Source organism: Salmo salar, chromosome 17 (assembly GCF_965601325.2).
Source record: "Salmo salar chromosome 17, fSalSal1, whole genome shotgun sequence".
Lineage (NCBI taxonomy): Eukaryota > Metazoa > Chordata > Actinopteri > Salmoniformes > Salmonidae > Salmo > Salmo salar.
In genome coordinates this window covers 63,390,021-63,404,041 of record NC_138307.1, presented here as the reverse complement: position 1 = coordinate 63,404,041, position 14,021 = coordinate 63,390,021, and the positions used below count along the sequence as shown (strand labels likewise).

General features: G+C 42.2%; 1 protein-coding gene across 2 annotated transcripts; it reads right to left on the bottom strand.

Moving 5' to 3' along the window:
- Positions 1-415: 415 nt before the first annotated feature.
- LOC106576436 (lamin tail domain-containing protein 1) lies at positions 416-13,444 on the bottom strand. 2 transcript variants are annotated; one of them, XM_014153614.3, is made up of 10 exons: positions 10,115-10,180; positions 3,900-3,952; positions 3,735-3,808; positions 2,827-3,010; positions 2,377-2,560; positions 2,050-2,169; positions 1,669-1,844; positions 1,404-1,540; positions 1,154-1,233; positions 416-885 (listed from the first exon to the last, which is right to left on the bottom strand). In XM_014153614.3, the coding sequence occupies exons 1-10, from the start codon at positions 10,151-10,153 to the stop codon at positions 772-774; spliced, it is 1,161 nt and encodes a 386-aa protein (XP_014009089.2). In that variant the 5' UTR covers positions 10,154-10,180; the 3' UTR covers positions 416-771. The 2 variants fall into 2 exon arrangements, with proteins under 2 accessions (XP_014009089.2, XP_014009090.2); XM_014153615.3 differs by lacking the exon at positions 10,115-10,180 and adding an exon at positions 13,344-13,444 and having other exon boundaries at positions 417-885.
- Between the last annotated feature and the right edge of the window lie 577 nt (positions 13,445-14,021).

Here is a 14,021-nt window from a genome sequence, read left to right as displayed (position 1 = left end):
CTTGATAAAATAAAGAACAAAACTAAAGTTCCTGAGAGGGGGGTTAGAGTTAGTATTGAAGAGTTGTTGTTTTGTTACATGAGAAAAACCAGGAGATGGAATTTGGATGATTGATGTGATTGACAGTGATTGACAGTTCTAGATCCACTTACACTGTTGTAGTGCTTCCCCTCGACCCTGTTCCATCCTTTGTGTTTTTGTCTTGGTTTGGTTCAATCAATTAATCAAATGTATTTGTAAAGCCCTTTTTACATCAGCAGATGTCACAAAGTGCTGTACAGAAACCCAGCCTAAAACCCCAAACAGCAGCAATGCAGATGTAGAAGCACCTTCTTGACCTTGTTAATTGACTCTCTTTTTAAATTATATGGAATGCTTTTTGATAAAGGACAGGTTTTAGTAAGACTTTTTATTGAGAATAATACATTTGAATTTCTTACACCTCTTTGACCTGGAGGAAAATAAAATACATCCCAACTTGTAACCTGCCTATAAAAAAAATAAAAAAGTGTATCTTATCCAATTGAATAATATTGACATTTGTGACTATTTAACCATGTACAATGTATTTTATTTTTAAACAGGCAACCAATAGATGCCAAAGCTGACAGTACAGAGGATCTTCTGTTAAATAGATATAATGAAACAGATGATGATTAGAGTGGGGCTCTTTTTCTGCTGCTTGCCCAAGGTGGTTTCAGTCTCATGTCTGTAGTCCCTGGACAGTCATGTGCCTGTGCAGCAGTAGCTACCTCTTTGACTTTCATGCATCTAAGCAGTGATAACCCTGTTGTGGCTGTGTAGTGTAGCTGCAGTACGGTACTGCTGGAGGGGGGAGGCGCAGGGGGGCTGAGGGCCAAGGAACATCACGCCTCCTACACAGGGCTGACACACAACACACAAAGCAACCAAATGTTTACTGTACTCTGGGTAATGGTCATCCCACTCGGCACACACTGGTTGAATAAACATTGTTTCCACGTCATGTCAGTTAAATAAACATTGAATTGATATCTGTGCCCAGTGGGATGTTACTAACACTGACTTTGAATAGTCCCCTACTGAATCATATAGTTTCTCTATCCACATAATTACCGGTTACATTGTTCAGTGTCAGCAGCAAGAAAAAATAGCATGTGTAATATCTACATACCCCAGCTGATCGAACAGGCCCTCCTCCCACTCCAGTCCGCTGGGAACGTAGGGTGGCAGGTCTTCTGGCCTGGACACCGGCTGCATGTGATGGTACACACATAGTTTGACTTTGAGAACCATACTATGATACACTTATCTCTCAAGTTCAATGTGTCACGCATTCTAAATTCAATTAAGGAATCAGAAAAAAAAGTGATTCAATTCAATGACGGAATAAGAGTTCTGACTTTAACTGTGGAGGTCTGTACCGGTGTGTTTCCTTGCAGGGTTGCTCTGGGGCCGGGCCCGGAAGTCTAGCAGAGCACAGGGGGAGCAGGAAGGATGGGTTATGGATGAAGGGTTCTGGGTCCACGGACTGTGGCACACCCTAAACACATGCTTCTTCCTGTAGGAAAATCAAACCACTAGCATTAAATAAATAGTATCACTTTATGTGATGCTTCAATCAATTCTTGTTCTAATGGTACATCAACAGAGCATTAATTGAATGTTGCATTTGAATACACAGATGACCTTTTAATCAGAAGAAAGGGTGTGTTGTCAGGGCAGTTGATCTCTGTAGCAGGGATGCTTGACTCTTCACAGGACAAAGTGTCCTCTCTGCAGCTCTCCACCTTTTCATGATGCTCAGCCCAGGCCTGTTGTGGCTTTATCCCAGTACAGCGTGCAGGTGTGTACCATGCTATGGCCTAGCCACCCACCAGAGTATGCAGATCATTACATGTACAGCACATTCAATGCTAACATACAAGAGACTTGTAGGAAATGTATTTTTTAGATGAATTATGTGATAAAGGGCAAATAATGTAGTCCTGGATCAATTATATACTATCAGTCTATCAAACCATAGAGGCAGAATATTCAATCATCCTTCACCCCTCACAGTGTTCTCACTTGGCCATTGTCTTTGCATAGGACTGTGGTACACTTTGGTCCCAACATGATGCGCTCCAACCCAACCCAAAGGAAGTCCCCTGGGCTCTGTGTCTTCCTTCCAGAGGCTTCAGACCAAACCTTACAGTACAGTACAAATCACGGTCAAAACTGAGTCGACTTCACAAACCTCTGTCAAAGCATAAACCATCTCCTAGAATGATTGATTAAGTTGTTCAATTGAAAATTAAATGAGACTTTTTTTTGTAAACAAACGTCGACACACTATGACAACCTATACCAATGTTCACCAAAGGATTAATGTCTGTGTTTTCATCACAGGCCTACCGTAACAGAGCTAGCTGGTTGGAGGAGTGTTCTGGGAGGGAAGAGGAACTCTGCGATGGGACGTCCTGCTACGTTCTGCTGGAGACGGAACCCCCCGATGTCCTGCTCTCTCTGGGAGGAGTTCCCCAGCCTCACTAACAGACCCTGCAGCTGGACATCTGTGATCCGCACACTGCCTGAGGCACTATTGCACAGCACCGCAGTCATCATCCTCATCTCCATCCTCATCATCACCTCCATCATCATCACCATCACCATCATCACCTCCATCATCATCACCTCCATCATCATCATCTCCATCATCATCGTCATCATAATTTCCATCATCATCATCACAATCATCACAATCTTAATCATCATCATCATCATCACAGTAAGCCAGCACCACAGTCACCTTGGCATGACATGACCCTTTCCTACTCCCAAACTGATTGTGTTCAAGGGTCATACCTGGAGTATTCATGCCTGTGTTGCCTAGCTGTGGACGGCCTCCTCTTCCTTTCCTGTGTCCCGCAGGGAATGCTCTCCTCCACCAGGTCCTTTGTCAGAGAGTGCCAGATATCTGTGGTGCATCCGGCTCGACCGTCCTCAGCCGACTCAGAACGCCTGGCATGAGCAACCATTTTGTCCCTACCTGCAAAGGCATTTGAAGTTAATTGGAAAATACTTAACAGGTAAAAATAATATGGTGGAAACTCATTATTAGGCTGGCTTTCACCTGGTGAAGAAGAGGAGAGTTTGGATTTTTTGTTTCATTTTTGTGGACCATCACTTTTTTTCACAATTGAACATCCCAACGTCGGCATGGGTTGTCCATCTAACGTAGTCCAGATTGGACACACCCCGAACTAAGATTCCGCCTCGATCACACCGACAGTGAAAATGCATTTTGGTACACCAGAAGTACATTCATTTCCAATGGAACGCTGCATTTGCCTTGCAGCATTGCGTTGCAGAGGCAGATTCAGTGCGTTCTGTGTGGTGCATAGTTGGATTTATCGAACATATGCGTCAAACTGTATGTGTAGAAGGCTTGGCATAAATGGTAGCAGAAGGTGAATGTTGAACTTTTGTTGCACACATATCAAGATGATGCTGCGTACCATTTTGCGCAAAAACACTGTTGGTGTGATCGAGGCGTTACTGGTGAGCAGCTGTCTCGACTAGGTATACAGACACCACCCCAGCATACGCTAATTTACACGTCTTTCCCACACACTCGGTTTAGGTATTGGAAGCAGAAGAACAATGTATAGATACTAAACCCTTAGTTTGTTAAATATGACAATACTTGACTTGTTGCCTGAATGTTTTAGTCTGCGTTCTCTATACTTATATTCAAATGCAAAAATACATACTGCTATCTGCTCCCTGATGCGGTTTTCTGGAGTAGATGTCTGCAGCTGTAGCAGGTCTCGTCACATGGGCCTGTCTTTGGGGATGGACCAGGTGGAAAACTTGAAACTTTGTACACACATACAAATGAACATACATTTCAATGTTATGTGGCCAGTCTTTCCTACCTGGGGGCCAATGCTGAAGTCCCATGGGTATCCCAGGACACCTTCCACATTGCCTGTGTGGAAGAGATTATATTCCATATATATACTGAATTAGGTCTGGTACAGTTTTTTTTTTAAATATCCTTGATAGAGGATATTGAGGCACTTCTCTCAAATACTGTATGTCAACTTGATTTAATGTGTATCAGTAAGGTCTAGTTCAGAAAGGAAACACCATGTGTACGTTTAACCATTTAATCATATATTAGAAAAGAGTACAATGCGTTGTCTTGGCATTAGGCTCTGCTCCTTCAGGGTAGCTCACTGCCAGAGTGAAGCGTCATATAAAGATGATCAAATAACTACAGGTAGTGAGCAGGATATGCTATACCAAATCCCCTGAATGAAGAAACACAGAACCCTGGGATATCAGAAAACAGCAAGCATAGCGAGTAACAGCTAGTTGCAACAGCAATAGCAGCAAGAGACACCAGCACATGTGTGCGCGACATCCGGCATCGAGGTAGCATGTGTAGATCTGGTCAATTTACATGGACGGCATGTAAGTGCGGATCCAATTGGTGCAATATTCTCTGATGCAACAGCTGGTGTGCGATGTCTAATATTAAAGAAGTCTCGAGGTATTGCTCGCCTGAGGTAGAGTACCTTATGATAAACTGTAGACCACACTATCTACCAAGAGAGTTCTCATCTATATTATTCGTAGCCGTCTATTTACCACCACAGACCGATGCTGGCACTAAGACCGCACTCAAACAACTCTATAAGGCCATAAGCAAACAAGAAAATGCTCATCCAGAAGTGGTGCCCCTAGTGGCCGGGGACTTTAATGACGGCAAACTTTAATCAGTTTTACCAAATGTTTACCAGCATGTCACATGTGCAACCAGAGGAAAAAAACTCTAGACCACCTTTACTCCACACAGAGAGATGCATACAAAGCTCTCCCCCACCCTCCATTTGGAAAATCTGACCATAATTCTAGTCTCCTGATTCCTGCTTAAAAGCAAAAACTAAAGCAAGAAGTACCAGTAACTCGCTCAATATGGAAGTGGTCAGATGACGCGGATGCTACGTTACAGGACTGTTTTGCTAGCACAGACTGAAATATGTTCCGGGATTCATCCATGGCATTGAGGAGTACACCACCTCAGTCATCAGCTTCATCAATAAGTGCATCGACAACGTCGTCCCCACAGTGACCGTACGTACCCCAACCAGAAGCCATGGATTACAGGCAACATCCGCATCGAGCTAAAGGCTAGAGCTGGCGCTTTCAAGGAGTGGGACACTAATCCGGACGCTTATAAGAAATCCCGCTATGCCCTCAGACGAACCATAAAACACGCAAAGCGTAAATACAGGATTAAGATTGGATTATCAGGACGTGTACTCAAAGCATGCGCAGACCAACTGGCAAGTGTGTGTCTTCACTGATATTTTCAATCTCTCCCTGACTGAGTCTGTAATACTTACATGTTTCAAGCAGACCACCATAGTCCCTGTGCCCAAGGAAGCGAAGGTAACCTGCCTAAATGATTACCGCCTCGTAGCACTCACATCGGTAGCCATGACTGGCTTCCAATTGAGAGACGAGCTTAAAGTTTTCTTTACTGACCATAATTTTCACTTGTCTGACCGCTTGCATGACGACGAGTTTCTCACACGACTGGCCTATCTGGGTGATGTTTTTTCTCGCCTGAATGATCTGGATCTAGGATTACAGGGACTCTCCGCAACTATATTCAATGTGCGGGACAAAATTGAGGCTATGATTAAGAAGTTGGAGCTCTTCTCTGTCTGCAGTAACAAGGACAACACACAGGTCTTTCCATCGTTGTATGATTTTTTTGTGTGCAAATAAACTCAAGCTTACGGACAATGTCAAATGTGATATAGTGAAGCACCTGAGTGATTGGGTGTGCAATTACGCAGGTACTTTCCCGAAACGGATGACACAAACAACTGGATTCGTTATCCCTTTCATGCCTTGCCTCCAGTCCACTTACCGATATCTGAACAAGAGAGCCTCATCGTAATTGCAACAAGCGGTTCTGTGAAAATGTAATTTAATCAGAAGCCACTGCCAGATTTCTGGATTGGGCTGCGCTCAGAGTATCCTGCCTTGGAAAATCGCGCTGTTAAGACACTGATGCCCTTTGCAACCACGTACCTATGTGAAAGTGGATTCTCGGCCCTCACTAAATACAGGCACAGACTCTGTGTGGAAAATGATGTAAGACTGAGACTCTCTCCAATACAACCCAACATTGCAGAGTTATGTGCATCCTTTCAAGCATACCCTTCTCATTAACCTGTGGTGAGTTATTCACAATTTTCGATGAACAAATAAGGTTTTATATGTAAGATGGTTAAATAAAGAGCAAAATTATTGATTATTATTATGTTATTATTTGTGCCCCGGTCCTATAAGAGCTCTGTCACTTCCCACGAGCCAGGTTGTGACAAAAACTCACACTCATTCTTATGTTTAATAAATGTATTGTATAGTGTGTGTGTGGCAGGCTTACAATGATGGCAAAAAACAACATTTGAGAGTGCGCTGACCCTGGTGCTAGAGGGGGTACGTAGCTGGAGGTTGAATGTTTTGAAGGGGTACGGGACTATAAAAAGTTTGGGAACCACTGCCTTAGATCATACCTATGTGAGAATGCTGTTCATTGACTACAGCTCAGCGTTCAACACAATAGTGCTTACGAAGCTCATCACTAAGCTAAGGACCTCCCTCTGCAACTGGATCCTGGACTTCCTGACGGGCCGCCCCCAGGTGGTAAGGGTAGGCAACAACACGTCTGCCACGCTGATCCTCAACACTGGGGCCCCTCAGTGGTGTGTACTTAGTCCCCTCCTGTACTCCCTGCTCACCCACGACTGCGTGGCCAAACACGACTCCAACACCATCATTAAGTTTGCTGACGACACAACAGTGGTAGGCCTGATCACCGACAACGATGAGACAGCCAATAGAGAGGAGGTCAGAGAACTGGCAGTGTGGTGACAGGATAACAACCTCTCCCTCAACGTGAGCAAGACAAAGGAGCTGATCGTGGACTACAGGAAAAGGCGGGCCGAACAGGCCCCCATTAACATCGACGGGGCTGTAGTGGAGCGGGTCGAGAGTTTCAAGTTCCTTGGTGTCCACATCACTAACGAACTATCATGGTCCAAACACACCAACACAGTCGTGAAGAGGGCACGACAATACCTTTTCCCCCTCAGGAGACTATAAAGATTTGGCATGTGTCCCCAGATCCTAAAAAGGTTTTTACAGCTGCACCATCGAGAGCATCCTGACCGGTTGCATCACCGCCTGGTATGGCAACTGTATGGCAACTGCTCGGCATCTGACCGTAAGGTGCTACAGAGGGTAGTGCGTATGGCCCAGTACTGTACATCACTGGGACCAAGCTTCCTGCCATCCTGGACCTCTATATCAGGCAGTGTCAGAGGAAGGCCCTAAAAATTGTCAAAGACTCCAGCCACCCTAGTCATAGACTGTTTTCTCTGCTACCGCATGGCAAGCGGTACCGGAGAGCCAAGTCTAGGACCAAAATACTCCTTAACAGCTTCTACCCACAAGCCATAAGACTGCTGAACAATTAATCAAATGGCCACCATTGACCCCCCCCCCCCCAACATTTATTTTCTACGCTGCTGCTACTCACTGTTTATTATCTATGCATAGTCACTTACCTCAACTAACCTGTACCCCTGCACACTGCCTCGGTACCCGTACCTCCAGTATATAGCCTCGTTATTGTTATGTTATTGTGCTACTTTTTATAATTGTTTATTTTTTACTTTAGTTTATTTGGTAAGTATTTTCTTAACTCTTCTTGAGCTGCACTGTTGGTTAAGGGCTTGTAAGTAAGCATTTCACGGTAAGGTCTACACCTGTTGTATTCGGCGCATGTGACAATGTTTGATTTGATTTGATGCCACCACACTCAGATTTCCCTTATGAACTGGCTTCGCTTTATTTATTTGTTAAAATGTCACTTCAAAAGACTAAGCTGGAGCATCAACAGAAACAGTCATACAGCTTCCTTTTAGTTTGGAAATCTGGACATAGAAATGTAATATGCAGAACTGACACAATGATCTGACTGTCTTTTTCTACCACAAGTCAGGCATTCCTGTATCTTTCCTACAGAGGGCAATGTTGCAACAATAATAAACACTGCCACTTAACATCAACATCTGTGCCTTGATCCATTTTACAAAGCAAAACAACATACAACTAATTTTGTAAACACTATGGTGGGCTATAATCTATATCACCACCAATCATTCTTCCAATCAAATAACGTGTTATCTTGTTTTCTCATTCCTAAGAAAGTGATACATTATTGAGGCTACAGACATCTTTTCCTGGAGGTAAATGTGTAATCCCTGTAATCATTCCACAGATCTCTAAATGGATTCATCTGTATTGAGTGATGTAATCTAATACAATTAGCCGACAACGTTACCTCACCAACTGTATGAGCACACTCAGGACCTTTAAGTTTATTCAGTTGTCACGTAGAGTTGCTGAAGCCAGTTAACGTCAGTCACATCCCCAATGAAATGCTCTTGCAGAAACTTTCCTAGTAGCTACATACCTATAACACCAAACCTTTGATAACATGCACAAGTTATACTTTAAAGTCAACTCTCATTTGTATGTTACGCCTTTTGTTTTGTTACTGATACCACAATGAATGTGTTCATTTGATGCTCCAATTTGGATGTTCTAAGAACTTTTGGAACGCGAAGAGCAGTCTTTGTTAACAGTGTTTGGAGCTCATGTTTGGCAAGTTAACGTTGTGCAGTAGCCTACTGTGTCTATATCCATTACATGAATGAAAGCATTCCATGAACATGTGCTTGACTCGACTATGCGAGAAGTGATGTAAACACAACCATTATGTTGAAGCATTACTTCACATCTCTAAGGTCAACCACCTGTCATATCTGGCACTCCCTCAAGATGTCTACATTAAATAAGTGCCAGATGTTTTCAATCAAGTATCTAGTTTGCTTGGGTGGAGCACTGTCTTTGTAGCAGTGGTGTAAAATACTGAAGAGAAGATCATTTAAAGTACTACTTCAGTAGTTTTTGTGGGTATCTGTATTTTACAATTTATATTTTTTTACAACTTATACTTTTACTGTACTACATTCCTAAAGAAAATAATGTACTTTTTATTCCATACATTTACCCTGACACCCAAAAGTACTTGTTACATTTTGAATGCATGAAAAATGGTCCAATTCACGCACTTCTCAAGATAACATTCCTGGTCATCCCTACTGCCTCTGATCTGGCAGACTCACTAAACACACATGCTTTGTTTGTTAATTATGTTTGTGTGTTGGAGTGTGCCCCTGGCTATCTGTAAATAAATAAAAAAACAATAAATGGTATCATTTGTTTTGCTTAATATAAGGAATTTGAAATTATTTATACTTGTACTTTTGATACTTAAGTATATTTTCACAATTACACTTACTTTTGATACTTAAGTGTATTTAAAACCAAATACTTTTAGATTTTTACTCAAGTGGGGCGGCAGGTAGTGGGGCGGCAGGTAGTGGGGCGGCAGGTAGTGGGGTGGGGCGGCAGGTAGTGGGGCGGCAGGTAGTGGGGCGGCAGGTAGTGGGGCGGCAGGTAGCCTAGTGGTTAGAGTGTTGGACTAGTAACCAAAAGGTTGCAAGATCGAATCCCCGAGCTGACAATGTAAAAATCTGCCGTTCTTCCCCTGAACAAGGCACTGTTCCCACTGTTCCTAGGCTGTCATTGGAAATAAGAATTTGTTCTTAACTGACTTGCCTAGTTAAATAAAGGTAGATTTTTTTTAAGTAGCATTTTACTGGATCATTTTCTATTAAGGTATCTTTACTTTTACTCAAGTATGACGGTTGGGTACTTTTTCCACCTCTGCTTTGTAGTTGTTATTCAACTCTCAGACATAGATGGAGAAAATAAAAATTGTATTTTCGGGGTCTTTTGAAAGACAATCAGCGATGAAAGCCAAGGCATGCTGAGTCAATTTGCAGAGTCTTGTCTCTTTTCCTAATCCCCCACACTGCATCTCATTGCTAGTGGTATTCTGCATTAGAGGGAATTATCATCCACTGAATTACGTTCACACAGAGAAGGACTCTGGAAGATAATGAAGCCATTGAGGCCTGTACTATGCAGCACTCACCCCAGCGTTGTGGAGAGTCGTTCCATATATCAGCTTCATGAGGTGGAGCCCATATAACACGCCAAAATATCCATCTGATCTCGTAAGAATGTATGGAATGTAGTAACACCCTCTATGATGTAACAAACACTGTGAGGCCGTGCCATGGCAACCGTTAAGTATGCAAAGGTTTTTGGTCTTTGTCGAGAACCTTTTTGAGAGGGGGTTTGAAAGTGTTTTTAAACACCATATCATCTTGTTGAGGTCACCGTTTCTTCCTTGCGGGTTTGACCACAGATTGAAACTTTTGGGGAGAAAATTGCAGCGAGGGTTTGAGAGAGAGAGGAGTTCTTATCGATTATACTATGAATCAGTGTGTCCTCCCCACATCCCTCCTTTTCAGTCCAGCTCTTTCCCGAGCAGTGATTTACACACACACACACACACACACACACACACACACACACACACACACACACACACACACACACACACACACACACACACACACACACACACACCACAAAAACGCACACACACACAAAAACGCACACACAACACAAAAACACACACACACACACACACACACACACACACACACACACACACACACACACACACACACACACACACACACACACAGAGAGAGAGAGAACGATCTTGAAACTATTGTACAAAGCAAGCTATCCTATAGAGAGAAATAACGTTTCACCTACACACACTATCTTGTTTGTGTGAGTAGAGTAGGTCAGTGACTTACACAGACTCTTCCGTCTCTCATCTGGCTCTCCTCCAAAATGGGAGTCACAAAGGCAGGACATTTCAGTCACAAATCAAGTTAAAGGACAAGCTTAAAGTAATTTCATATACCATACAAAATTCTCAGGAAGTCTCACAGGCCAAACTTTAATATTTTATTTGTATTTGTTTATCACTTGTGGTGTACCGTGCATATAAAACGCAAAAATATTTTAACATGTGCATGGATTTTTGGCACTGTGGATTTGCTTTAGAATTCCTCAATGTCTGTATCTGGCTTTAGTGAACTGTTATATACCATATATACTAAATAAATCAAATGAAATACTAAATCCACCCACAGTATTAACGTCCAACAATACTGTAATAGCAAACAGATGGCATTGCATATTGCCTTTGGGATCTTCCATAATGGCAAACACGATAAAACATCATCCAATCTCGTAATCCAAATCCGAGCCTAGTTTCTGAATGAAAGAGCTGATCATGGACTTTGTACCATGATGACATCATAGCCAATGCACTTACCCCTGCAGATCGACTCCGTAATGGTACCTTGTGTATATAGACAAGTTATTGTTACTCATTGTGTATTTATTATTACCTTTACTATTACGTGTTATTACAGTTCTATTATTTATCTATTTTCTTTCTCTCTGCATTGTTGGGAAGGAACTGCAAGTAAGCATTTCACTGTTAGTCTATAACTGTTTTTTGCGAAGTATGTGACAAATAAAATTTGATTTGATTGGAAGACTGGCGTAATTTAAAATGACCAGGTAATTGAGCAGAGGTATTTAAGTATTGAGTAGTCCGTTATTTTGTAACATTGACAATATTCTGAAAGCTGTAGACAAACTTCTGTCAAAGATCCTAGAGGCTTCATCTGGTTAGGCATGAAGGTCAGAACATGGAGCCTTTTAATTCCTGTAGGTTCAGAGGGTGAGGTCAAACCAAACCCATCCTACCTTATCGGAACTTAACACAGCTCATTGGGAATACCTGAACAACCTTGATGGGGTGTCCTTAATAAACATCTTGCTTGATACAATATGTAACGACTGAGAAAAACAGATTGGTACAATCTAAGGCCAAGTGGCAAACAATAATGCAAGTACTAGGGATGGGGGCTGTGAGCATGTGGGTCTGGGCAGATGAGATGTAGTCATTGTTTGTGTGTGTCTGTAAGATGTTGTTCGAAAAACATTTTTTTATGTAAATGTAAAAAAATAAGTAAATATTATTCCCCCAATTTTTTAAATTGTTTATATATGTATTGTCCTGTGTAATATATTGATTCCCTCCAAGTGCTCTTAATCACCACAGCATACTCCCACACCCTCTCTTTCTCTGCTTACGCATGTATAGGGACTGGGCTGGATGAGCGGAAATGAGGGTAGCGAGAGAAGTGATTAGGGATTCTGCCTGATCAGCACCACACGCAGTGCTCATTATTAACGCTCATACTACTCTAGAATGAGAATTGCTTTCTACATCCCTCAATCTAGTTACCAGTCTCCGAGTTTACAGTGGAAATACACTCTCTTTCAAATCTAATACTGTCATGTTGTGTTGATCATCTTTTAACAGGCTTTAGGATCAGTGATATAGCCAGGATTAAATATATATCCCAGTAATAAAACAACCACTCTAAAGGGTCAGTTAAGGGCCCATTGCTATAGCTACAACTGTGGTTGCTGGACCGATGGATTCCTAAGGTGCAAGCCAAAAGGTCCCTCTCTGCCAATGCAATCCAGCTGGTTCCTAGTGTTCCTTACGAACACTCTTAAGAAACTGCCATGATGCTTCAGAGGTAATCACTTCAGTGTCATTGCTTGTCATTTCATGTACTGTCAGGTAAATAGTAATTCTTATGACAATGTTACAACAATGTTTAGTGTCTTCTTACAGTAGGGTTAGCCTCGCGCGACCATCCTGATCTCGCAAACGTACATGAAGTGAAAGGAAAGTTCAGCGCAGCGGTCAGGCTGGTGGATCAGGCTAATTTAGGCTCTAAACAGAACACTAAACACAATACTACAGTACACAGCATAAAGTCATGTTTTGGTATCCCCCTGACCCTACCTTAAGAGTCAATGTACCGTGTACTGTAATGAGTAGAAGAGCCCTCCAAGACTCTAATAACCACTCTGGAGTGGAGGACAAGATAGATGGATATTTTCCTCCTCCCCTGATATGCCACATTTCACTGGTCATGCTACAGATTGCTCCTAATGAAACTGAAATTAATACTGAAAATAGACCAAAATTATCCACCATGTAAACATTGAAGTCTATATAAAGAACATAATTTCGGTCCACAGTAATTCAGAGATGAAATATTCAAAACGGTTAAAGTTTTTGTGCTTACATGTCCATCTCCCTATAAACGAACAGTGTGACTGAACAAGAACCTAACCTTTCTCTCTCTCAGAAAGGCTTGACAAAAAGAGTCATGTTTCTGTAAGGCGTTTGAAAAGGTCAAACTCACCAGTATGTGTGACATATTTTCAGGCACTTTGTAATGTAACGTTAATGTGCGCCTTGTTTTCTGGACCTCTCTCTCTGTGTTTCCATGCTGCAGGAGTTTATTTGTCAAGGGCTTGTTTGTCGTTGCCATGGGGCAGCTTGAAGTCCATAAGACCAGGCAACAATAGAGGGTTTAAGATTTGATTTACAGAAGCCTACATACTGTATGCTGACCCACACCCCTACTGCCATTGGTGCCATATTTTACCTGCCAACTTGTGATAATCAACCATCTGATCCTATGGATAAAACCTAAATGTTACATTTAATACAATGAGTGAAATCCAATGTTGATGTGTCAATTATTAGAGATAAAACAATTAAAGGAACATTACATTCCAAAATCACATTCCTTTCGTGAAATGTATTCAGACCTCGATAAGTCCATGTCTTGGGTCATATGTTGTAGTCATACACTGAGTGTACAAAACATTAAGAACATCTTCCTAATATTGAGTTGCACCCCCTTTTGCTCTCAGAACAGCCTCAATTCATCAGGGCATGGACTCTACAAGGTGTCAAAAGTGTTCCACAGGGATGCTGGCCCATTTTGACTCCAATGCTTCCCACAGTTGTATCAAGTTGGCTGGATGTCGTTTGGGTGGTGGACCATTCTTGATACACACGGGAAATTGTTGAG

Excerpts from the sequence above, each read along its gene's own strand:
- LOC106576436 (XM_014153614.3), bottom strand. The coding sequence starts at position 10,153 with ATGAAGCTGATATATGGAACGACTCTCCACAACGCTGGG. Across the intron at positions 1,845-2,049 it reads TATGCAAAGACAATGGCCAA|GCCATAGCATGGTACACACC; the intron begins GTGAGAACACTG and ends GTGGGTGGCTAG. Across the intron at positions 1,234-1,403 it reads CCCTGCAAGGAAACACACCG|CCGGTGTCCAGGCCAGAAGA; the intron begins GTACAGACCTCC and ends CATCACATGCAG.